Source organism: Mesoplodon mirus (genome assembly GCF_964341445.2).
Source record: "Mesoplodon mirus genome assembly, chromosome: 5".
NCBI lineage: Eukaryota > Metazoa > Chordata > Mammalia > Artiodactyla > Ziphiidae > Mesoplodon > Mesoplodon mirus.
In genome coordinates this window covers 156,666,891-156,691,387 of record NC_138980.1, presented here as the reverse complement: position 1 = coordinate 156,691,387, position 24,497 = coordinate 156,666,891, and the positions used below count along the sequence as shown (strand labels likewise).

Here is a 24,497-nt window from a genome sequence, read left to right as displayed (position 1 = left end):
CTAAGCTAAGATTGCTGAGCAACTGAATTGATCACACCCTACACTGAACTCTGCACTATCCTCTTTCAGTCCTGGATGCTTCTCTTCAGCTTAAACTGGTCTGTTTGGAAAAGTTGATTCCCAGGGCTCAGCAGATGATCAGTAAAGACTCTCTGTGAGAAGCTATAAAATAGACACATGAAGACTGGACTCACTGCTTGCTATCACTCAACCAACATAGATCAAATGAAGAAACCATTTGATTATTTAAAACTGGTACAAACTAATGCAAGCATCTCAATTGAATAATTTTCTTTTTAAAAAAATAAATTTATTTAGTTAGTTTTGGCTGCATCAGGTCTTTGCTGCACATGGGCTTTCTCTAGTTGTGGTGAGCAGGGGCTACTCTTTGCTGCGGTGCCATGGGCTTCTCATTGCTGTGGCTTCTCTTGTTGTAGAGCATGGGCTCTAGGCATGAGGGCTTCAGTAGTTGTGGTGCATGGGCTCAGTATCTGTGGCTCATGGGCTGTAGAGTGCAGGCTCAGTAGTTGTGGTGCACAGGCTTAGTTGCTCTGTGGTATGTGGGCTTTTCCCAGACTAGGGCTCAAACCCACGCCCCCTGCATTGGCAGGCAGATTCTTAACCACTGTGTCACCAGGGAAGTCCTTTAATAATTTTCTTGCACTTACTATTAATATATGTCAGGCACTGTAAGTACATAGGCAATATCCTTGAGTTAAATTCTTGGAACAACCATGTAAAATAAGATTTGTTTTCGGGTGTTGTAGAATCAGATATTCCTCTCCTCTGACTTTTTTTTCCTTTTTTCATAGCATTTAATGAAGAACATGGGGGCACATGTCCTTCAGTTTTGGAAAATTTTTCTTGTATTAATTCTTTTTTTTTATCGGAGTATAATTGCTTTACAATGTTGTGTTAGTTTCTGCTTTATAACAAAGTGAATCAGTTATACATATACATATGTTCCCATATCTCTTCCCTCTTGCATCTCCCTCCCTCCCACCCTCCCTATCCCACCCCTCCAGGCGGTCACAAAGCACCGAGCTGATCTCCCTGTGTTATGCGGCTGCTTCCCACTAGCTACCTACCTTACGTTTCGTAGGGTATATATGTCCATGCCTCTCTCTCGCTTTGTCACAGCTTTCCCTTCCCCCTCCCCATATCCTCAAGTCCATTCTCTAGTAGATCTGTGTCTTTATTCCTGTCTTACCCCTAGGTTCTTCATGACATTTTTTCCCTTAAATTCCATATATATGTGTTAACATACGGTATTTGTCTTTCTCTTTCTGACTTACTTCACTCTGTATGACAGACTCTAGGTCCATCCACCTCATTACAAATAGCTCAATTTCATTTCTTTTTCTGGCTGAGTAATATTCCATTGTATATATGTGCCATATCTTCTTTATCCATTCATCCGATGATGGACACTTAGGTTGTTTCCATCTTCGGGCTATTGTAAATAGAGCTGCAATGAACATTTTGGTACATGACTGTTTTTGAATTATGGTTTTCTTTGATAATTTCCTCACTTCTATTCCATCTCCATCCTCCCTTTTTTATTCGTTTTTTTTTAATTTTTAATTTTAGTTTATTTTTTTATACAGCAGCTTATTAGTCATCAATTTTATACACATCAGTGTATACATGTCAATCCCATCCATCCTCCTTTTCTGAAATCTTATTATTTTGATGTTGTGCCTGCTGGCCTGATCCTCTAATTGCCTTACCTTTTATCTCAGTTTGTCTTTGTGCTGATTTTCTTGAGAGATTTCTTCACATTATTTTCACAATCTTATGTTTGAATTTTCACTTTTGCTATTCTAAAAATTTCTAAATTCTCCTTATATTCTCCTTATATGCTTTTTATATACCTTTAATAAGAAGCTAGCTCATGGATATAGTCTCTTATTTCTCTAAAGAGACTAATTATATATATTTTATGAGGAGTTCTTTCATTTCTTTCATGGTCTCTATTCCTTGGAGTTCCTTTTGTTCTGTTCATTTTGTTATTTTGTTCTTGGTGTGATAGGTTTTCTCAAATGTCCAGAAATCCTACGCTATCTATGTATATTTAAGATGAGGCACCAGTGAGCTGACTGGATGTTCCATGTGTGGCAGTTGTTGAGACATGGCTTTATATAAGGTGAGAAGGAAGAGGTCTCTTATGTAGTTTTTTTCCTCTTGAGGCTAAGCTGGTCCCCTGCCTTTGTGGAGCTCAGTTGGGGAGGGGGATATCACACTATTTACTGTGTGTATTGTCATCACTTAATCACTGGTGAGACAGTTAATCCTTTTGCCCTGATCAACTATGCCTGATTCCAAGGTATCAGAGAGAAGACCTCCAGGCTATGGTTGGGATGTAGGAAAATTTCTAAAGATCCAACTGCTTCTCTTACAAACTTTCAACCAACTCCCATTTTCCCTTACCCTCACCTCTGCCTTCAGATGTACCTGGAAATCTCTGCTATAGACAGTTTTTAGCTTTCTCTGACATGCTACGAAGTCAATTGTAAGTTTGGGTATATACCTTTTTTTTTTAGAAAATAAAAACTTTATTTTTTCAGGTTTATAAGATAGTTCCCATTACATATAACATTATGGTCAAGGACTCTACAACCACAAAAGCCTGCAGTCACCTAAATATATCCAATCAATGCCTTTTCCTGCTAAATGAGGCATCTGATGTCCAGAGGGTCATGTTTTGAGTAGAAGTCGTCCTTAATGGGATGGCTCCCATCAGTGCATTAGGAACTAGCCAAGTAACCTTGCTTGCTAGAGCTGTCTGACTCAGAGGAGAAGAACGGACAGATGGCCTGCTGATCAGAGGTGGGACAGAACTAGACTTTCTCTCGTGGTTTAAGATATTTCAAAATCTCAGAATTCAGATTTGGCTTCTACAGCACATTTGGGGGAGTTTCAACTTTTGGATGAAAAAGGAAACCAATTTAGTGGTTAGAAAGAGAAGACTGCTTAAGAGGGGTCCTAACTGCCCCCTTCCTGCAGGAGTGAGGAGAGGAAGGCCCCAAGCTCACCGGCCCTTGGCTTAGACCATCGCTCTCCCAGGAAGAGGGAGAGCATGGCTCCGCCCCTCGACTCCTCTCCCCCATGGTTCAGTGGCACTGACACTCATTCAAGGTAGTGAACATCTAGAAGTTCCATATGCTGCAGCTGGAGTTTGCCAATCAGATTCTGCTTGGAGCTTTAATGTGAACAAGTTTGTGTAAACTGCAAACAAGCCGTGGCACAAGTCTCCTGGGACACTAGCTTTGCTCCCCCAACTTGCAGAGCAGAAGACAGGAATACCCCAAACCAAATAAAAGCCCAAATAGGCATCTAAATCTGGAGCAGACATTCATTCTGCTGGACACCACCAGCTGCCCCAGGGTGATGCTAAGGCACAGTCAGTTTTACATTCGAAAGTAAAGCCACCTCTTAAACCCAGGACACAGCTGGCTATCTACTTCTATCTTCCAAAAGTGTACTGACCCCATCACTTTGCTGTTGTCTCCTGTCCTCTTCTCTGTCTTCGTGGGTTTGTGCCACTTTTAGCTGTTTTTTTTTTTTCCTTCTTCTGGCTGTTTAATGGAGTTTGGGGAACAGAGGCAAATGTATATATTCGATCCATCCATATGTCTTACTTGAACTCTGGTAACTTCTCCTTTTCTCTTAATAATAGGTAAGGAGGTCAAGGACAATCCTAAAGTCTGGCTTGGTAGGTGGAGCCACCTCCACTGTCCCCTATTTTTTGATATGCACAACTGATGAATTAGTAGTACATGGCTCTTCCAAGGAAACTTTAACTCATCTCCACCTCCAAGAGACTGCTACTTCTACCTCCCTCTAAGGAAATTCTGTACTTCTGCTGTTGGAAACTTTTACATCTCAGAAATACAGGTCTACCTCATTCTTAAAAGGGCAGTACTATAATAAATTAATAAATTATCCAGTTCCTCCATCAATGGACATTTAGATTATTTTCAGGAATTGCTATTATAGCAAGGTGGCAATGAACATTCTTTATAGTCATCTAGGATTACATCTGGTGGTATATCTGTGGGTTAAATTATTAAAGGTAGAATTACTGGGTCAGATAGTCTATGGATTTTAAATTTCTCACTGATTTTAATACTTCCTATTCTAACTTCATACAGATGATTATAACCAAAGAAATGCACTGGAAATCTGGCTAAAGAACAACTACACAAAACTTCACAAGTTACAACCTCAGTGTTACCTAACACTGACATTACCTAAATGTCAAAATGAGGAGCAGCCTGTATTCTTACAGGAAAATGGGAATGTTTTTGACAATTTCCTCTTCTCATTGTGTACCCTGAGAGCTTATGTTTCACACATCATTATTACTGTCATATTTACTGGGATATCATCATCATTCTTGCCAGAAAGAGAACTGCATTATCCAAATTTCCTTTGCAATGAATGATAAGGTACTAGAGCCTCGGGGAGTTGACAGTGACACTTAAAAATGTTTATCTGTAGTTTTTAATCTATAGGATTTTTCTCCCCTGAATGGGCCCAAATTTATAGCATTCTCATGACAGTTCAAAGTATATCAAATTTTCTTTTCTGATGGTCACATTTGATTGATTAGTGATGCTTATAATTGTTACACAGGGCTCCAGGGTATTTATGAAAAGCCTAATCCTGAAACACATCTTTATCTGTTGAGGACAATTTTTTCAGGTTGTGAAATCAAAGATGGATGAGGAAAATTGGTTTTAGAAATAACTGAACCTCCAATAAATAGGAAATAAAGTATATTTCCAAGGGAGATATTGTAAGATGCCTAACTATAAATTAAATTTTCTTCATATGAAAAATAATACAACTGTATGACATTGTTTTCTGTTGTTCACATGACCCATGGGGGTAGGGTGAAAACTGGTCCTGGACCTGGCAGACAGCTTAGTAGAATGTATAACCAGAAGCTTGCCCAGACACCAGAATCTCCTTTGGCAATTCATCATGAATCAGCATTAGATGCCAATTAATATAGGGCATTCATAGAAAATACTACGGGTTCTGTCTAAGGGAATGATTGATGTCATTCTTCATTGTCTACTAGGCATTTTTTAAGCTATAAAAATAGTAAAATATGTAATTTTTACTTGTTGCAGGCTAACTGATTAATGTACAATGTTCCTTTAGCAATAACGAGTCATCTTGTTCTTCCTGGATTTGGGAAGAGACCAATACAACCTTGAGTTGGATGCACCAGCAGGAGCCTTTTTTAAGAGTACATGTCACGGGACTTTCCTGGTGGTGCAGTGGTTAAGAATCTGCCTGCTAATGCAGGGGACAGGGGTTCGAGCCCTGGTCTGGGAAGATCTCACATGCCGCGGAGCAACTAAGCCCATGCGCCACAACTACTGAGCCTCTGTTCTAGAGCCCATGAACCACAACTGCTGAGCCTACGTCCCACAACTACTAAAGCCTGCGCACCTAGAGCCTGTGCTCCACAACAAGAGAAGCCACCGCAATGAGAAGACCGTGCACCACAATGAAGAGTAGCCCCTGCTAGCCGCAACTAGAGAAAGCCCACGTGCAGCAACAAAGACCCAACACAGCCAAAAATAAATTAAAAAAAAAAGTACCTGCCAGCATCCAAATTGATCATGGCTATGCAGGTAAAACTACACAACTATAACAATGACAATTGCTAAGAACATAGCAACCTAAAAATATCTTGGGACATTATGTTTGGTAAAACACTGCATTAGCGTCTGTTATAATTATAACCATCAAAATATACTTACACAGGAACAAGTTACTTTAAAAAATATTAATAGTTGAGAGGTTAGTGTATCAGATCCTCTTGGCTCACCTGTCTCCCAGATGTTGGCCTTTGATGGGCCCCAGCTGAGGTGGCAACCAGCTTCATGGAAGCTCATTGGCCTGCACCTCATGCATGCCCTTGCTGTGTGTCTTTTACCCTGACAATGGATTTTCTTGTTGCCAATGAGATGTGAGACACAGTGGGACCTGCCCACACATAAATAACCCCAGGACAATGGGGGATGCTACCCATCTAAGGGGAGACTTTTTACACAATCCTGGGAGATAGGAGCCGGTAGATAATCTCCTCTCTTCCTGCCTCTGGACAAACTGTTCCAAGAGACAGTAGTTCAACCAGCTTTTAAAAGACCTTCTTTCGGGCTTCCCTGGTGGTGCAGTGGTTGGGAGTCCGCCTGCCAATGCAGGGGACACGGGTTTGTGCCCCGGTCCGGGAGGATCCCGCGTGCCGTGGAGCGGCTGGGCCCGTGGGCCATGGCCGTTGAGCCTGCACGTCCGGAACCTGTGCTTCACAGCAGGAGATGCCAAAAAAGACCTTCTTTCCAGAGCAGACAATCAGTTGCTCTTGACACCAAGCAGTGGTCAGTTAGGAAAAATGGTCAGCCTGGTAATGCACCACCTCATACTTGATTCTCCTCCTTCCCTGCCTCCTTCCTCTTTTCCATCACTCCTGATTCCCTGACATTGTATTTCCTTATAAAGTATTAGATTTTGCCTCAGCTTTATTTTCTAGAGAACCTAGAATACAATAAGTCAGAGTAATGGAAGAATCTGTGTGTGGAAGAATTTTTTTTATTTTCAGTGTCACTGATAGTCTTATTTCTACAATAAACTTTGTAAGAATCATAAATCTTTCTCTCATTTACAATTTAAATATTTCATTTGTCCTTCCATCAAACATTCTGGCCATCTAGCAAACTGATAATCTGCAGGTTGACAAGAGACCTGAAATTCACTAAATCATGCTAAGCCTCAAGCTTCAGGGCACATGCAACTCCTATTTGCTCTGCAAAAAGCCAGAGGATCCAAGATGTTAGGACCCCAAATCACTTTTCCTTAGGCTTTGTGCCTTTGGGCTAGTTTTCGGTATTTGATCTTTTCTCTTTTGAAAGTATTTGATCTTTTTATCTTCTGAACTCAGGACAGTTAACACTGACCACCATGTCAGCCATGGGTCAAGTTTTAGCAGACTTAGAGGTATTAGAGAAAAGAAAAGTAAAATACAGAACTGAAATATATAGAAACACACTTTAAATCAGTGTATACATTTAACATTTACAGGGATTATATATGACTTTTAAAATCAAAAGGAAACAAATGCTATTTTTAAAAAATAAATGAAAGAGATTATAACTGACTCTTACCAGGTCCCAGTTCCCAGTGGCCCAGTGACAGCAAGGGTGCCCATTGCAGGGTTCAATGGATGTGGGCCTTATCATCCAGTCACACAGGCCTCCTGGACAAGTCACTCCTCTCTTCTGAATTCCGCCTCCACATGACCTGGAACACTGGTCCACAACAGGGACAAAGTCAGGTAAAAATCACATGGTGTCATTTTCAGAGATAAAGGGTAGGGACGTGTCTTTTTTCACTGTGTCTTCAGTGCCTGACACAGCTCCTGGCAGATGTGAATATTCAGTAGATGCTGAATAAATATTTACTTTATTTAGAAAAAATACTTGACAGTTCATCTCTAGTTCCACACCCTGTATGTCAACCCATTCCCCCCTAATTATTTAGTAAGAGTGTTCCTTTTTCAGTTTGGAAATAAAAAAAATGAATGTTTCAGGTAAGTCTGGAACAAGCATTATTTTTTCTATGTCATATTATTAAGTTACAAAGATATACATGTATATAGTATAAAATATAACCTATCTTTAGAGCAGAAATTCCTATGATTACTGAACAAATATTCATGATTACTGAATATTTCACGTGGGGATTAAAAAATCAGTTTGGTAATCACTGGTTCAGCATTACTTGAGATAAGGCATACCTTATTGCAGTACATCACAAAGTTGGTAGCAACAGTTAGGACCAGCTATATTAACTCCAAATCTAGGTAGCTTCGTATAATCACCAAAACATGTTCCTAGTGTCTGTCTGAATTCACAATCATGTGTATTTAGATGTTTTTCATCAAAGTATGCTAGAATAAAGAATTTAGATTGCCAAAACAGCTATAATTAATTTTTAAATAAAGAACTCAAGAAAAGACAGAAAAACTCAATAGAATTATATTTTCTTTAAATGCTTTTACTATTATTTTTGCTGTGTACACTGTTACTAAGAATATGTCTATTGGAATCTGGAACATTTGTGCCAGGTTCCTTACAATGACCGCTCTGTCATTTCAAATGACAAAGGTGAAATAAGCCCCAGGACTCAGCCCTTCCATCAGCAGGTGAGCTCCAGACCCGGACCCCACAGGGCCCACTGCCACCTGCACTGGAACACTGCCCCACCCACCAGTGGGCCAACAATAGCACCAAGATCACCAGACCATGCAGCTAGCCATGTTATGAGCTGGCCCTTCCCATCAGCATGCCAGCAGCCACCAGATGAGGCAGGGCCTAGGAATCAACCATATCAGGAAAAAGCCCACCTACCAGAGCTCCTACAGTAGTCAATCCCACCACAATAGAAGGGCCCATGCAGCCCACATAGGGGGCACCCCTAGAGCACACAGCTCTAGTGACCAGAGGTGAGTGTGCTCTTGCCCCACTGGACATATTGTACATAAGGCCACTTCTGTAAGACTGGGAAACGTAACCAACCTACCTAATACATAGAAATAAACACAGAGAATTAGGCAAAATGAGGAGTCAGAGGAATATGTTCCAAATTAAGGAACAAAACAAAATCTCAGAAAAAGAACTAAATGAAGTGGAGGTAAGCAATCTACCTCATAAAGAGTTCAAGGTAAAGATCATAAAAATGCTCAACAAACTCAGGAGAAGAATAAATGAATAAGGTGAGAATTTCAACAAAGAGTTAGAAAATATAAAGAAGGACCAGACAGAGGTAAAGACTACAATAACTGAGATATAAAGTACATTAGAAAGAATCAACAGTAGATTAGATTATACAGAGGAACATATCAGTGAACTGGAAGAGGAGTGGAAATCACCCAAGCTGAACAGAATAAGGAAAGAATTTTTTAAAATGAGGATAGGTTAAGAGACCTCTGAGAAATGCAAATCAAAACTACAATGAGGTATCACCTCACACTACTCAGAATGGCCATCATCAAAAAATCTACAAACATGGGCTTCCCTAGTGGCACAGTGGTTGAGAGTCCACCTGCTGATGCAGGGGACATGGGTTCGTGCCGTGGTCTGGGAAGATCCCACATGCCATGGAGTGGCTAGGCCTGTGAACAATGGCTGCTGAGCCTATGCGTCCAGAGCCTGTGCTCCACAATGGGAGAGGCCACAACAGTGAGAGGCCCACGTACTGAAAAAAAAAAAAAAACTACAAACAGTAAATGCTTGAGAGGATGTGCAGAAAAGGGAACCCTCTTGCACTGTTGGTGGGAATGTAAATTGATACAGCCACTATGGAGAACACTATGGAGGTTCCTTAAAAAACTACAAATAGAACTATCATACTACCCAGCAATCCCACTACTGGGCATATACCCTGAGAAAACCATAATTCAAAAAGAGTCATGTACCACAATGTTCCTTGCAGCTCTCTTTACAATAGCCAGGATATGGAAGCAACCTAAGTGTCCATCGACAGATGAATGGATAAAGAAGATGTGGCACATATATATAATGGAATATTACTCAGCCATAAAAAGAAATGAAATTGAGTTATTTGTAGTGAGGTGGATGGACCTAGAGTCTGTCATACAGAGTGAAGTAAGTCAGAAAGAGAAAAATAAATACTGTATGTTAACATATATATATATGGAACTTAAAAAAATGGTTCTAAAGAACCTAGGGGCAGGACAGGAATAAAAATGCAGACGTAGAGAATGGACTTGAGGAGACGTGGAGGGAGAAGGGTAAGCTGGGACGATGTGAGAGAGTGGCATGGACTTATAAATACTACCAAATGTAAAATAGATAGCTAGTGGAAAGCAGCTGCGTAGACAGGGAGATCAGCTCGGTGCTTTGTGACCACAAAGAAGGGTGGGATAGGAAGGGTGGGAGGGAGATGCAAGAGGGAGGAGATATGGGGATATATGTATATGTATAGTTGATTCACTTTGTTATACAGCAGAAACTAACACACCATTGTAAAGCAATTATACTCCAATAAAGAAGTTAAATTTAAAAAAAGAAAGAAAATTACAGACTAATATCACTGATCAACATAGATGCAAAAATTCCCAAAAAATATTTTTTAAAAAAATCTAATGATACATTAAAATGATCATACACCATGATCAAGTGGGATTTATCCCAGGGATAAAAGGATTGTTTTTGATTCAAAATCAATCAGTGTGATACACCACATTAACAAACTGAATAAAAATAATCATGATCACATCAAGAGATGCAGAAAAAGCTTTTCACAAAGTTCAAGACCCATTTATAATAAAAACTGTCAACAAAGTGGGTACAGGGAACATACCTCAACATAATAAAGGCCGTATATGACAAACCTATAGCGAACATCATACTCAACAGTAAAAAGCTGTAACCATTTCCCCTAAGATCAGGAATAAGACAAGGATGCCCACTCTTGTCACTTTTATTCAACATAGTATTGGAAGTCCTAGCCACAACAATCAGACAAGAAAATAAGAGGAATCCATATTGGAAAGGAAGAAGTAAAACTGTCACTGTTTGCAGATGACATGATACTATACATAGAGAATCCTAAAGATGCCACCAAAAAACTACTAGAGCTCATCAATGAATTTGATAAAGTTGCAGGATATAAAATAAATATACAGAAATCTGTTGCATTTCTGTAACTAAAAATGAACTAGTAGGAAGAGAAATTAAGGAACAATCCAATTTACAACTATATCAAAAAGAATAAAATACCAAGGAATAAATCTAACCAAGGAGGTAAAAGACTTGTACTTGGAAAACTATAAGACACTGAAGAAAGCAACTGAAGATAACACAAACAACTGGAAAGATACACTGTGCTCATGGGTTGGAAGAATTAATATAGTTAAAATGACTATACTACCCAAGGAAACTACAGATTCAGTGCAATCCCTATCAAAATACCAATGACATTTTTCACAGAACTAGAACAAATAATTCTTAAATTTGTATGGAAACACAAAAGACCTCAAATAGGCAAAACAATCCTGAGAAAGAAGAAAGGTGGAGGTGTCACATGCCCTGATTTCCAACTATACTACAAGGCTATGGTAATCAAAACAGTATAGTACTGGCACAAAAACAGACACAGTTCTATGTAAGAGGATAGAGAGTCCAGAAATAAACCCATACTTATATGGTCAACTAATCTATGACAAAGGTGGCAAGAATATACAATGGGGACTAGACAGCCTTTTCAATAAAAGGTGTTGGAAAAACTGGACTACTTTTTCACACCATATACAAAAATGAACTGAAAATGGATTAAAGATTTAAATGTAAGACCTGAAACTATAAAACTTCTTGAAGAAAACATAGGCTGTAGATACACTCTTTGACATTGGTTTTAGCTATATATATATATTTTTTGATCTGTCTCTTCAGGCAACAGAAAGAAAAGCAAAAATAAACAAATGGGAATATATCAAACCAAAAAGCTTTTGCACAGTGAAGTAAAATATCAACAAAATGAAAAGGCTGCCTACTGAATGGGAGAATCTATTTTCAAACAATATATTTGATAAGGGATTAATATACAAAATATACAAAGAACTCATATAAGTCAACATCAAAAAACATACAACGTGATTAAAAAGTGGGCAGAGGACCCAAATAGAATTTTTTCCAAAGAAGACATACAGATGGCAAACAGCAATGTGGAAAGATGCTCAGCATCAATAATTATCAGGGAAATGCAAATCAAAACCACAATGAGTTATCACCTCACAGCTGTCAGAATGGCTATCTTCAAAAAAGACAACAAATAACAAATCTTGGCCAGGATGTGGAGAAAAGGGAACCCCTGTGCCCTGTTGGTGGGAATTTAAATTGGGGTAGTCATTATGGAAAACTGTATGGAGGTTCCTCCAAGAATTAAAAATAGAACTGCCATATGATCCAGCAATTTCACTCTTGGGTATTTACTGAAGAAAACAAATACCAATTCAAAGAGATATATGCACCTCAATATTCACTGCAACATTATTTATAACAGAAGATATGGAAGCAATGTAAGTGTCCATTGATAGATGAATGGATAAAGAAGACGTGGTGTGTGCGTGTACACACACACACAAAATGGAATACTACTCAGCCATAAAAAATAAAATCTTGCCACCTAGGACAACATGGATTGATATATAAGTGAAATAAGTCAGACAAAGAAAGACAAATACCGCATGATCTCACTTACATGTGGAATGTAAAAACAAAACAAACAGACAAAACAAAATGAAAAGAGACACATAGATACAGAGAACAAATTCTGGTGTTTGCCAGAAGGTAGAGCTGTGGGGTAGGGGGGAAAATAGGTGAAGGGGATGAAGAGGTACAAACCTCCTGATGTATAATAAATACGTCATGGGGATGTAATATACAACATAAGGAATATAATCAATAATATTGAAATAACTTATTATGGGGACAGATGGTTACTAGAGTGTGACGATCATTTCATAATGTATGCAAAAGTCAAAGCATCATAGAGTACACCTGAAATTTACGTATTATTGTATGTCAACTATATTTAAGTTAAAAAAAGAGTCATCAAGACCTGAATTTAGGGTGGATTATTAAGAACACATTAAATAAACGACCACCACTACAACAACAACAAAATTCAACCTTTCACACTGCAAAGATACATACCCTGCTAGTATCTTTGCTATGCTTGTTATGGGCTAAGTTGTGTTCCCCCCAAATTTGTATGTTGAAGTCTTAACCCCCCAGTACCTCAGAATGTGATGTATTTGGAGGAAGAGTCTTTAAACAGGTAACGAAAGTAAAATGATGTCATTAGGCAGGACCCTAACCCATTATGACTGGTGTACTTACAGGAAGAGGAGATTAGGACACAGACACACATGGAGGGAAAACGACAGAAGACAAAGGAGAAGACAGCCATCTACAAACCAAGGAGAGAGGACTCTGAAGAAACCAATCCTGCCAACACCTTGATCTCAGACTTTTAGCCTCTAGAACTGTGAGAAAAAAAATATTTTTGTTGTTTAAGCCAAAAGGCAATAACAGAAACAAAAACAGTGGTGAAACAAGGCTTAAAGAAAGGAGACTGATAAAGGAAATTCTGGGGATAAGAGGAGGGGAAAAAAATCAGAAGATGCTAAATAGTTCAGTATGTCAAATGGAAGGAATTCTGGTCTAGAAACCAAAATGTAAAATGTAGATGTTTTTATTCTGATTAGTTCTGACAGCCCTAATGGAGAGCATAATTCTACAATGCAATTTTGTTCATCTATTAAAACAGGATTCAACCTTCTTCCCCCACTACATAGAGCTTTAGAATTAAATTTGTCCATCTTTGGAATAGTGATGTTGATAGGTTTTCTAAGGGTCTGATGAACTGGCTGTAATGCTCACAAAATAAGTTCGAGATGACAAGTTGGATCCCTGAGGGATATAATTCTAAAACATGTCAAGTTTTTGCTCACTAGAATAATTTCCTAAGTTGTATTGTCTCATTTTCCTGAGGTTTCTAAGAGGAAAGTAAATAATTCACCAAGAATCTTTGAAGAATGCTTTTGAGTACTTGAAAAGTACTTTGAAAGATCTTAGTACTTTGAAAAATCTTAATTATGACATGGTAACAACAACAAAACAATTATGATTGCCAATATCATGCCTATCACGACAGGCACTGCATGTGTGATGGTAACCATAGAAAACAGGGAAATTATATACAATTAACATTTTCTGCTCAATAAAAGAACTAATCTATTGCTTTCACAGTATTCCAACATGGATCTTTTCCCACTTATTCACTGTTTTTAACCCTATATGAGGAGGGAGGGAGAGGAATTCTACATTTGGGATCCTGTTGCATACCTACACCTGTGCATATAGATCAAGGGCCACCTAGCCAAGTAACCTCCAGGAAAGGGGGGATAAAGAAGGTATAAACTAGTGGTTCTTAAAGTGTGGTCCCCAAAGCAGCAACTTCAGCATCTCTGGGTACTTGTTAGAAATGCGAAACTTCAGGCCCTACCCCAGACCTCTGAACTGGACACTGTGGGCATGAGGTCCAGACATCTGTGTGCTGACAAACCCTGCAGGTGACGCTGAAACATGCTAAAGTTTGAGAACAAGTGGAGACATTTCTACAGTTGAAATGCATCTTCCATTGCAAGTAGTCTGGGCTGGCTGACATTCACTGCAAGACCCCAGAACATTCCCATGAAGGCATCCATTAGACAGTATGTACAGACAGAACATCATCATGATGGCTCAGGGGAAGCACCTAGTGCCCAGTCCCTAATAGTCCCTCAACATTCCCAGGAAAATGTTCAATCAACTTCAGCATTTTCTGTCTTTACTGCTCCTTCAGAGGGAAGTCTTCCAAATTTGTGGTTTGCTCAGAACAGAGCAATTTAGAAAGGAGGGTGTTGGGAGGCCTTCAGGAAACAGGTTCATGATTGGGCTCCCAGAAGCTACTGAGGAAGCATATAGAATACATCTTTCTCACAACCAGAGAGCATATATGATTGCTCATCTTGGATAACTTGCAAATGCAATTTCTCTGACAAGGCAATCTAAGCACCTCTGCAAATTCCAGGATTCTGGAAGCTGTCACCAGACTCAGCAAACATGGAGGCCTAAGTTCAGAGCATGGGAGTAGAAGGTAATTTATGTCCTTCAGAGCTGGACAGGGAAGGAAGCAGAAGAGGGGACAGTGGTGGTTCTTGCCCCAGAAAACACCAGGTATTGACCCAGGGCCTCAGTAATCAACATGGCTGCTTGACCCAGCAGACAGTAAGAAGCTTGAGGGGGCTCAGTCTTCCAGGGTTGAACACTAATTCTGTATCCTACACTTGTGGTTCTTTATCTTCCCTTCCTTGGCATGTGGTACGTTTCCCTGAAAATACTTATTGACTCACTCTTTCTCCTCAGTTCGCTCTTTGCTCCATGTCCACTGGACTAAATTCTACAGTAGAAAGAGTACAGACATCAGAGGCAGCCTTAAGCTTGAATTTAATACTCCACCATTTATTTTCTAGTTGTGTGACCTCATGTACGCTTCTTAACCTCTGAGTCTCAATTTCTTCACCTATAAAGTGGAATTAATAAGGCCTATCATCCAGGTTGTTGTGATAATTAAAACAAGTATTGTAGGTAAAGGGTCCAATGTATGGACACACTCAAAATATGCTGCATTCTTTCTTTCCCTCTTCTTTCCACCATGCATGGGTACAGTTGGGAGTCTTTGTTTGTTTGTTTGTTTGTTTGTTTTTAAGCTACTGAGGCCAATAGGCAAATGAAATCATTATATCTCACCAAGGAAGAGTAACTTGTTTTCATGTACTGAAGTAGGACAAAGACGCAGCAGAGCCTCAGCCCTCACAAAACAGGATGGACACACACACACACACCCCTCTTTTTATTTGTGTAAACGAGGATCTGGGCATATAACTGAGTGGTGGAACTCTGAAATTAAATACTGTGTGTGGAAAGGATCTGACCATTGCCCCCAGCCCCACTGCAGAAGCCTAAGAGGGGCATGTGATGCTCTGTCCTAAATGCCTCTCACCACAGTGGTACATGTACATCTCCCCAGAGGGACCCCAATTCCCCAGTATATCCATTGAGACTAGGTTGTAATAAACCATTGAGCAGTCACAGTTTAAATCACACAACATAGCCTTCAAGTTGTTGGACCTGCCCCGCCTCCCCACCTGTCACCGAACAGGACCCTATGGGGCTTTCCCAGAACAGCCACACCCCCTCATCCCATCATGTTCTCCACCTGCCTCTTGTCTATAGAAACACTTTAGCCTCCTAGGCCTTCCCTGATCTCCAAAGAGTAAATTTAATCAGCGAGGTGAGAAAACTCAGAAAGGAAAACAGTCAAGCAAGACAAAATAATAATAGTTTAGCTATTAAACAAAGTCAAAGACCTTTAGTTCCTCCTCAAGGACTATAGATAATATTCTGAGCCACATCTTTTGAGCTGTTTTGCAGACTTAAACACCCACCAGGTGGAAGAAGTTAACTGTATGGTGCCCACAAGCACATAGACCTCAGACGGGTTGGAATCAGAAGGTTCGTGATGCTGATGATGTTGACTCTCCATTACCGCACCACCAACCAATCGGAAGAATGTCCACAAGCTGATCACAACCCCCGCTCCCTCACCCTGTCTTTAAAAACCTTTCCCTGAAAGCCTTCGAGGAGTTCAGGCCTTTTGAGCACTAGCTGCCCTGGACTCCTTGCTTGGCACCCTGCAATAAACGCTGCACTTTCCTTCACCACAACCTGGTGTCAGTAGATTGGCTTTACTGTGTATGGACAAGTGACCCAAGTTTGGTTCAGTAACACACCCAATGGAAGGTGGCTGAATGGAGGCCTGGCGCTGGCTTGATACATGTGTGGTCTTCCCCGACATCTAGACTCACAAAGTAACACAGAGATTCATGGTTGCCAGGTTGCCCGGATGGTGTACTAGGTGCTGTACCTGGCTCCAAGGCTCCACCTGCCACTCCTCGCAGGGCTCCAGGTTACAGCTCATGCTCAGTGGAGGACGAGGGCCAGCCAGGAACTGGCAGTGAAATGGCCTCAGGCTGCGGTGGTCCCGGCTGTCCACACACTGAATCTCCCGGATCTGGAAGCCCCCGCTGCAGTTTCTGGAGCACTGTATGGAGAGCGAGAGAAAAGGGGACACCTGAGACCTTGGCATCAGACCATCCACGCCTGGATTCCCAGGGGTTTCACAAAGCATCACGAAGTTCCAGGCTTCCAGTCATGAAGAGGGGTTAGTAAACTGTCTTCCCTCAGAAAGGGAGTCACTTGAGCAGCTCCCCAAGAGGGGCCTCCCAATGTCAGAAAATGCAGGTGTGGAAGTGTGAGAACCAGGTGAAAAGTCCAGTTCTGTCACTCACTCATAGTGAGCCCTTGGGCGAGTTGCAGAAACATTCTGAGCCTCAGCTGTCATATCTGTAAACTGGGATAGTAACCGTTACCTATGGGGCTGTCGTGAAGATTACAGCTGCAGGGGTGGGCTTGGGGTGAGGCTGGTGCAGCATCCTCTCAGTGGGCGGCCGTTCCCTAAGATGCCTGTGTTCATTTGAGGCAAACGGAACCACTGTCAGGGGAGCTCTCTGCAAAGCCACAGCCAACTGTCCCTCAGAATCCTGCTGAAAACCCGTTTTCTCCCTGAGTCTGAATGCAGGATGGGTTCCTTATTACAAGGGAAGGGCCTCTATAAGGAAAATAAACTGAATAACTGCTCAGTGGTTTGATTCAGGGAGTGGGCCAACCCTGTCCTTGCCCCTACTGCCAGGTTTCCCCATACAGCACCATCGCCTACCATCCTTCCTTCTATAGCCTCCATCGCCAAGGGTTTTCTCAGCATGTGCCTGCAGCAAGCCCTTACAGAGGCCCCCCTCAGGCCCCCTACCCTGTGCCCGTACCTTGCACAGCGGCCCCTGCAGCCTGCTCTCAGTAAAGGGCACTGTTCACTCGCAGGCTGCTGATTTCCTTAAGATCATGATAAACACGGCTGAGCCCGGGTCATGTAAAACCAGAGTTTACGTGGCCTATTCTGGAGGACTTCTCTGGTTCACCCTCTGACCTCTTGGATTCTGGAAGCTTCTCCATCCCCCACCTAGTTAGATTTTACTTAATCGTAACTTGAGCTTCCAAGACTTGGTCTGTCTACAGTCTGTGTAGAATGCTAGTGCCATCAGTTTCCCTTCAGCTCGTCTTGCCTGTGCATCCTAGTCTCTCAAGGCCAGTCCTAGCCTGTCTTGTCACTGCCCACACTCAGGTGGGGACCCGAAGTAGGTGGCATGGAGCCTGACCCCTGTGCTCCTCAGCCCCTCTCCCCCAGATTCTCTGTGGATTAACAATATGTCCTGTGGTCCTCGTGCCCCAAATCTTCCTTCCTCCACCCTTCACATTACTTGCTACTGCCCTTCCTTTAACTTAGTGTAAAAGTCACCTTCTCTGCGAGGCCTTCCTTGAATACCTTCTCCAAAGGATACCTATCCCTCTTGTTATTTATCTCAGATCCTTCTTTGTTTCCATCAAAAGAACTTGAAATATGAAACAACTTTTATTTATTCTGTCCATCCTTTCTATTAAGCTATCACTGCCCTGAAGTTGGAAGCCTATCTGCCCTGGTCACCATTGTGTCTTGAGCATCTAGCATGGGGCCAGGCACAGCATAGATGTTCCCCACAGCTTGCTGAATGAATATATGAATTCTGAGAAGACAGCAACCGGGGGCTCCCAGTGGACTAAAGAGATCTGTGGTCGCTATAAAGAGCATCCTTCTTCACCCTCTCAATTCTTCCATTGATGATATCATTACAGTCTTGGCTGAGAAAATGCACCACCACCAAGGTGTGTCCATTGCTGTAAGGCATATTTTCATCTGTCCCTCTCTCTACATGGTAAAATATCATGCTCTCTTTCTGGTTATGGTGGCATAAACATAATTGTAGGGTTGTGGATGGTGAAAGAAAATTCCTCAAAACCTTTCAGTAGAGGTATATCCCAAAATACTGAGCCCCATTCTTCTGCCACCAGGCAGATTGCACAAGTCACCTGACATCAAACCTTGGGCTGTAACATAGAAGATGTGGGCCCATATGACAAGGGGGCAGATTGAGGCTCTAATGTTTCCATAAATCAAGTATGTTTAGCTTCTCAGAAATAAGCAACACTTGCCAGACAGCCCCCCCAAAAGCAAATTCAAAATTTCATTTGCCTGCCATGCTGTAAGTACACAGAGAAAAAAGTAACTGCCAATTTAAAATCAGCCACAGAATAGGAGCTTCTGGGTTGGAGAACACATGGAGGTGCTGGGAGAGTGGTGTGCCTGAAGAAGGCATGGGAACTCCACTCCTATTCCCCGTGCCTTGCCCTATGCATCCCTTTCATCTGGCTGTTCCTGAGTTATATCATTTTATGATCAACTGCGGATCTACCGTGTGGCTGACAGGGTCTTGGTGCTCTGGCTGGGGGTCAGGCCTGTGCCTCTGAGGTGGGAGAGCCGAGTTCAGGACATTGGTCCACCAGAGACCTCCCGGCTCCATGTAATATCAAACGGTGAAAGCTCTCCCAGAGATCTCCACCTCAACGCTAAGACGCAGCTCCACTCAACAACCAGCAAACTACAGTGCTGGACACCCTATGCCAAACAACTAGCAAGAAAGGAACACAACCCCACTCCTTAGCAGAGAGGCTGCCTAAAATCATACTCAGTTCACAGACACCCCAAAACACACCACAAGATGCGGTGCTGCCCACCAGAAAGACAAGATCCAGGCTCATCCACCAGAACACAGGCATTAGTCCCCTCCACCAGGAAGCCTACACAACCCACTGAACCAACCTTAGCCACTGGGGGCAGACACCAAAAACAATGGGAAGTACCAACCTGCAGAATGTGAAAAGGAGAGCCAAAACACAGTAAGTTAGGAAAAATGAGAAGACAGAGAAACACACAGCAGATAAAGAAGCAAGTAAAAACTCACCAGACCAAACAAATGAAGAGGAAAGAGGCAGTATACCTGAAAAGGAATTCAGAATAATGACAGTAAAGATGATCCTAAAATTGGAAATAGAATGGAGAAAATACAAGAAATGTTTAACAAGGACCTAGAAGAACTAAAGAGCAAACAAACAATGATGAACAACACAATAAATGAAATTAAAAATTCTCTAGAAGGGATCAATGGCAGAATAAATGAGGCAGAAGAATGGATAAGTGACCTGGAAGATAAAAGAGTGGAAATAACTACTGCAGAGCAGAATAAAGAAAAAAAGAATGAAAAGAATTGAGGACAATCTCAGAGACCACTGGGACAGCATTAAATGCACCAACATTTGAATTATAGGGGTCCCAGAAGATGAAGAGAAAAAGAAAGGAACTGAGAAAATATTTGAAGAAATTATGGCTGAAAACTTCCATAATATGGGAAAGAAAATAGTCAATCAATCCAGGAAGTGCAGAGAGTCGATACAGGATAAATCCAAAGAGAAACATGCCACTTCACATATTAATCAAACTATCAAAAGTTAAATACAAAGAAAAAATATTAAAAGCAGCAAGGGAAAAACAACAAATAACATACAAGGGAATTCCCATAAGCTAACAGCTGACCTTTCAGCAGAAACTCTGCAAGAAAGAAGGAAGTGGCAGGACATATTTAAAGTGATGAAAGGGAAAAACCTACAACCAAGATTGCCCTACCCAGCAAGGATCTCATTCAGATTCAACAGAGAAATTAAAACCTTTATAGACAAGCAAAAGGTAAGAGAATTCAGCACCATCAAACCAGCTTTACAACAAATGCTAAAGGAACTTCTCTAGGCAGGAAACAGAAGAGAAGGAACAGAACTACAATAACAAACCCAAAACAATTAAGAAAATGGTAACAGAACATATATATTGAAAATTACCTTAAATGTAAATGCTCCAACCAAAGACATGGATTGGCTGAATTGATACAAAAACAAGACCCATACATATGCTGTCTATAAGAGACCCACTTCAGACCTAGGGAAACATATAGATTGAAAGTGAGGGGATGGAAAAAGATATTCCATTCAAATGGAAATCAAAAGAAAGCTGGAGTAGCATGTCTCATATCAGACAAAATAGACTTTAAAATAAAGACTATTACAAGAGACAAAGAAGGACACTACATAATGATCAAGGGATCGATCCAAGAAGAAGATATAATAATTGTAAATGTTTATGCACCCAACACGGGAGCATCTCAATACATAAGGCAAATACTAACAGCCATAAAAGAGGAAATTGACAGTAACACATTCATAGTAGGGGACTTTAACACCCCACTTTCATCAATGGACAGATCATCCAAAATGAAAATAAATAAGGAAACACAAGCTTTAAATGATACATTAAACAAGATGGACTTAATTGATATTTATAGGACATTCCATCCAAAAACAAAAGAATGCACTTTCTTCTCAAGTGCTCATGGAACATTCTCCAATATAGATCATATCTTGGGTCACAAACAAAGCCTTGGTAAATTTAAGAAAATTGAAATCATATCAAGTACCTTTTCTGACCACAATGCTATGAGACTAGATATCAATTATAGGAAGAAATCTGTAAAAAATAAAAACACACGGAAGCTAAACACTATATTACTTAATAACGAAGAGATCACTGAAGAAACCAAAGTGGAAACCAAAAAATACCTAGAAACAAATAACAATTAAAACACGACAACCCAAAACCTATGGCATGCAGCAAAAGCAGTTCTAAGAGGGAAGTTTATAGCAATAAAATCCGACCTCAAGAAACAAGAAACATCTCAAATAAACACCCTAACCTTACACCTAAAGTAATTAGAGGAAGAACAAAAAAAAAAAACCCAAAGTAAGCAGAAGGAAAGAAATCATAAAGATCAGATCAGAAATAAATGAAAAAGAAATGAAGGAAACAATAGCAATGATCAACAAAACTAAAAGCTGGTTCTTTGAGAAGATAAACAAAATTGATAAACCATTAGCCAGACTCATCAAGACAAAAACAGACAAGACTCAAATCAATAGAAGTAGAAATGAAAAAGGAGAAGTAACAACTGACACTGCAGAAATACAAAGGCTCATGAGAGATTACTACCAGCAACTCTATGCCAATAAAATGGACAATGTAGAAGAAATGGACAAATTCTTAGAAAAGCACATCCTTCCAAGACTGAGCCAGGAAGAAAGAGAAAATATAAAGAGACCAATCACAAGCACTGAAATTGACAATGTGATTAAAAATCTTCCAACAAACAAAAGCCCAGGACCAGATAGCTTCACAGGAGACTTCTATCAAACATTTAGAGAAGAGCTAACACCTATCCTTCTCAAACTCTTCCAAAATATGGCAGAGGGAGGAACACTCCCAACCTCATACTATGAGGCCAACATCACCCTGATACCAAAACCAGACAAAGATGTCACAAAGAAAGAAAACTACAGGCCAATATCACTGATGAACACAGATGCAGAAATCCTCAACAAAATACTAGCAAACAGAATCCAACAGCACATTAAAAGGATCATACACCATGAACAAGTGGGGTTTATCCCAGGAATGCAAGGATTCTTCAATATATGCAAATCAATCAATGTGATAAACCATATGAACAAATTGGAGAAAAACCATATGATCATCTCATAGATGCAGAAAAAGCTTTTGACAAATTCAACACCCATTTATGATTAAAAAAAACCCTCCAGAAAGTAGGCATAGAGGGAACTTGCCTCAACATAATAAAGGCCATATATGACAAAATCACAGCCAATATCATTCTAAATGTTGAAAAACTGAAACCATTTCCACTATGAGCAGGAAAAAGACAAGGTTGTCCACTCTCACCACTATTATTCAACATAGTTTTGGAAGTTTTAGCCACAGCAATCAGAGAAGAAAAAGAAAGAAATGGAATCCAAATCGGAAAAGAAGAAGTAAGGCTGTCACTGTTTGCAGATGACATGATACTATACATAGAGAATTGTAAAGATGCTACCAGAAAATTACTAGAGCTAATCAATGAATTTGGTAATGCACAGAAACCTCTTGCATCCCTATACACTAATGATGAAAAATCTGAAAGAGAAATTCAGGAAACACCCTCATTTACCATTTCAACAAAAAGAATGAAACACCTAGGAATAAACCTACCTAAGGAGACAAAAGACCTATATACAGAAAAGTATAAGACACCCGTGAAAGAAATTAAAGATGATACAAACAGATGGAGAGATATACCATGTTCTTGGATTGGAAGAATCAACATTGTGAAATGTCTGTACTACCCAAAGCAATCTACAGATTCAATGCAATCCCTATCATATGACCAATGGCATTTTTCACAGAATTAGAACAAAAAAATTCACAACTTGTGTGGAAACACAAAGACCCCGAATAGCCAAAGCAATCTTGAGAAAATAAAATGGAGCTGGAGGAATCAGGCTCCCAGACTTCATACTATACTACAAAGCTACAGTAATCAAGAGAGTATGGTACTGGCACAAAAACAGAAATATAGATCAATGGAACAGGATAGAAAGCCCAGAGATCAACCCGCACACATATGGTTACCTTATATTTGATAAAGGAGGCAAGAATATACAATGGAGAAAAGACAGCCTCTTCAGTAAGTGGTGCTGGGAAAACTGGACAGCTACATGTAAAAGAATGAAATTAGAACACTCCCTAACACCATACACAGAAATAAACTCCAAATGGATTAAAGACCTAAATGTAGGGCCAGACACTATAAAACTCTTAGAGGAAAACATAGGCAGGACATTGTATGACATAAATCACAGCAAAATCCTTTTTGAACCACCTCCTAAAGAAATGGATAAAAAAACAAAAATAGGGCTTCCCTGGTGGTGCAGTGGTTGAGAATCCGCCTGCCGATGCAGGGGATATGGGTTCGTGCCCCTGTCCGGGAAGATCCCACATGCTGTGGAGCAGCTGGGCCCGTGAGTCACGGCCGCTGAGCCTGCGCGTCCAGAAGCCTGTGCTCCGCAATGGGAGTGGCCACAACAGTGAGAGGCCCGCGTACCTCAAAAAAAAAAAAAACCCAAAAATAAACAAATAGGACCTAATGAAACTTAAAATCTTTTGCACAGCAAAGGAAACCATAAACAAGACCAAAAGACAACCTTCAGAATGGGAGAAAATATTTGCAAATGAAGCAACTGACAAAGGATTAACCTCCAAAACTTACAAGAAGCTCATGTAACCCAATATCAGCAAAACAAACAACCCAATCCAAAAATGGGCAGAAGACAGGAATAGACATTTCTCCAAAGAAGATATGCAGATTGCCAACAAACACATGAAAGAATGCTCAACATCACTAATGATTAGAAAAATTCAAATCAAAACTAAAATGAGGTATCACTTCACACCAGTCAGAATGGCCATCATCAAAAAAGCTACAAACAATAAGTGCTGGAGAGGGTGTGGAGAAAAGGGAACCCTCTTGCACTGCTGGTGGGAATGTGAATTGGTACAGCCTCTACGGAGAACACTATGGAGGTTCTTTAAAAATAGAACTACCATATGACCCATCAATCCCACTACTGGGCATATACCCTGAGAAAACCATAATTCAAAAAGTGTCATGTACCATAATGTTCCTTGCAGCTCTCTTTACAATAGGATATGGAAGCAACCTAAATGTCCATCAACAGATGAATGGATAAAGAAGATGTGGACATATATACAATGGAATATTACTCAGCCATAAAAAGAAACAAAATTGAGTTATTTGTAGTGAGGTGGATGGACCTAGAGTCTGCATACAGAGTGAAGTAAGTCAGAAAGAGAAAAACAAATACCATATGCTAATATATATATATATATATGGTATCTAAAAAAAAAAA

The 24,497-nt window shown here is 40.4% G+C and overlaps 1 protein-coding gene across 1 annotated transcript in view; it reads right to left on the bottom strand.

Annotated features, from left to right (window-relative positions):
* Window positions 1-24,497, bottom strand: part of ADAMTS12 (ADAM metallopeptidase with thrombospondin type 1 motif 12) — a 399,145-nt gene that overhangs the window by 36,842 nt on the left and 337,806 nt on the right. Inside the window, 2 exon segments of the mRNA XM_082622837.1 lie at window positions 7,182-7,325; window positions 16,573-16,749. Coding sequence (XP_082478963.1) covers window positions 7,182-7,325; window positions 16,573-16,749 — 321 coding nt within the window.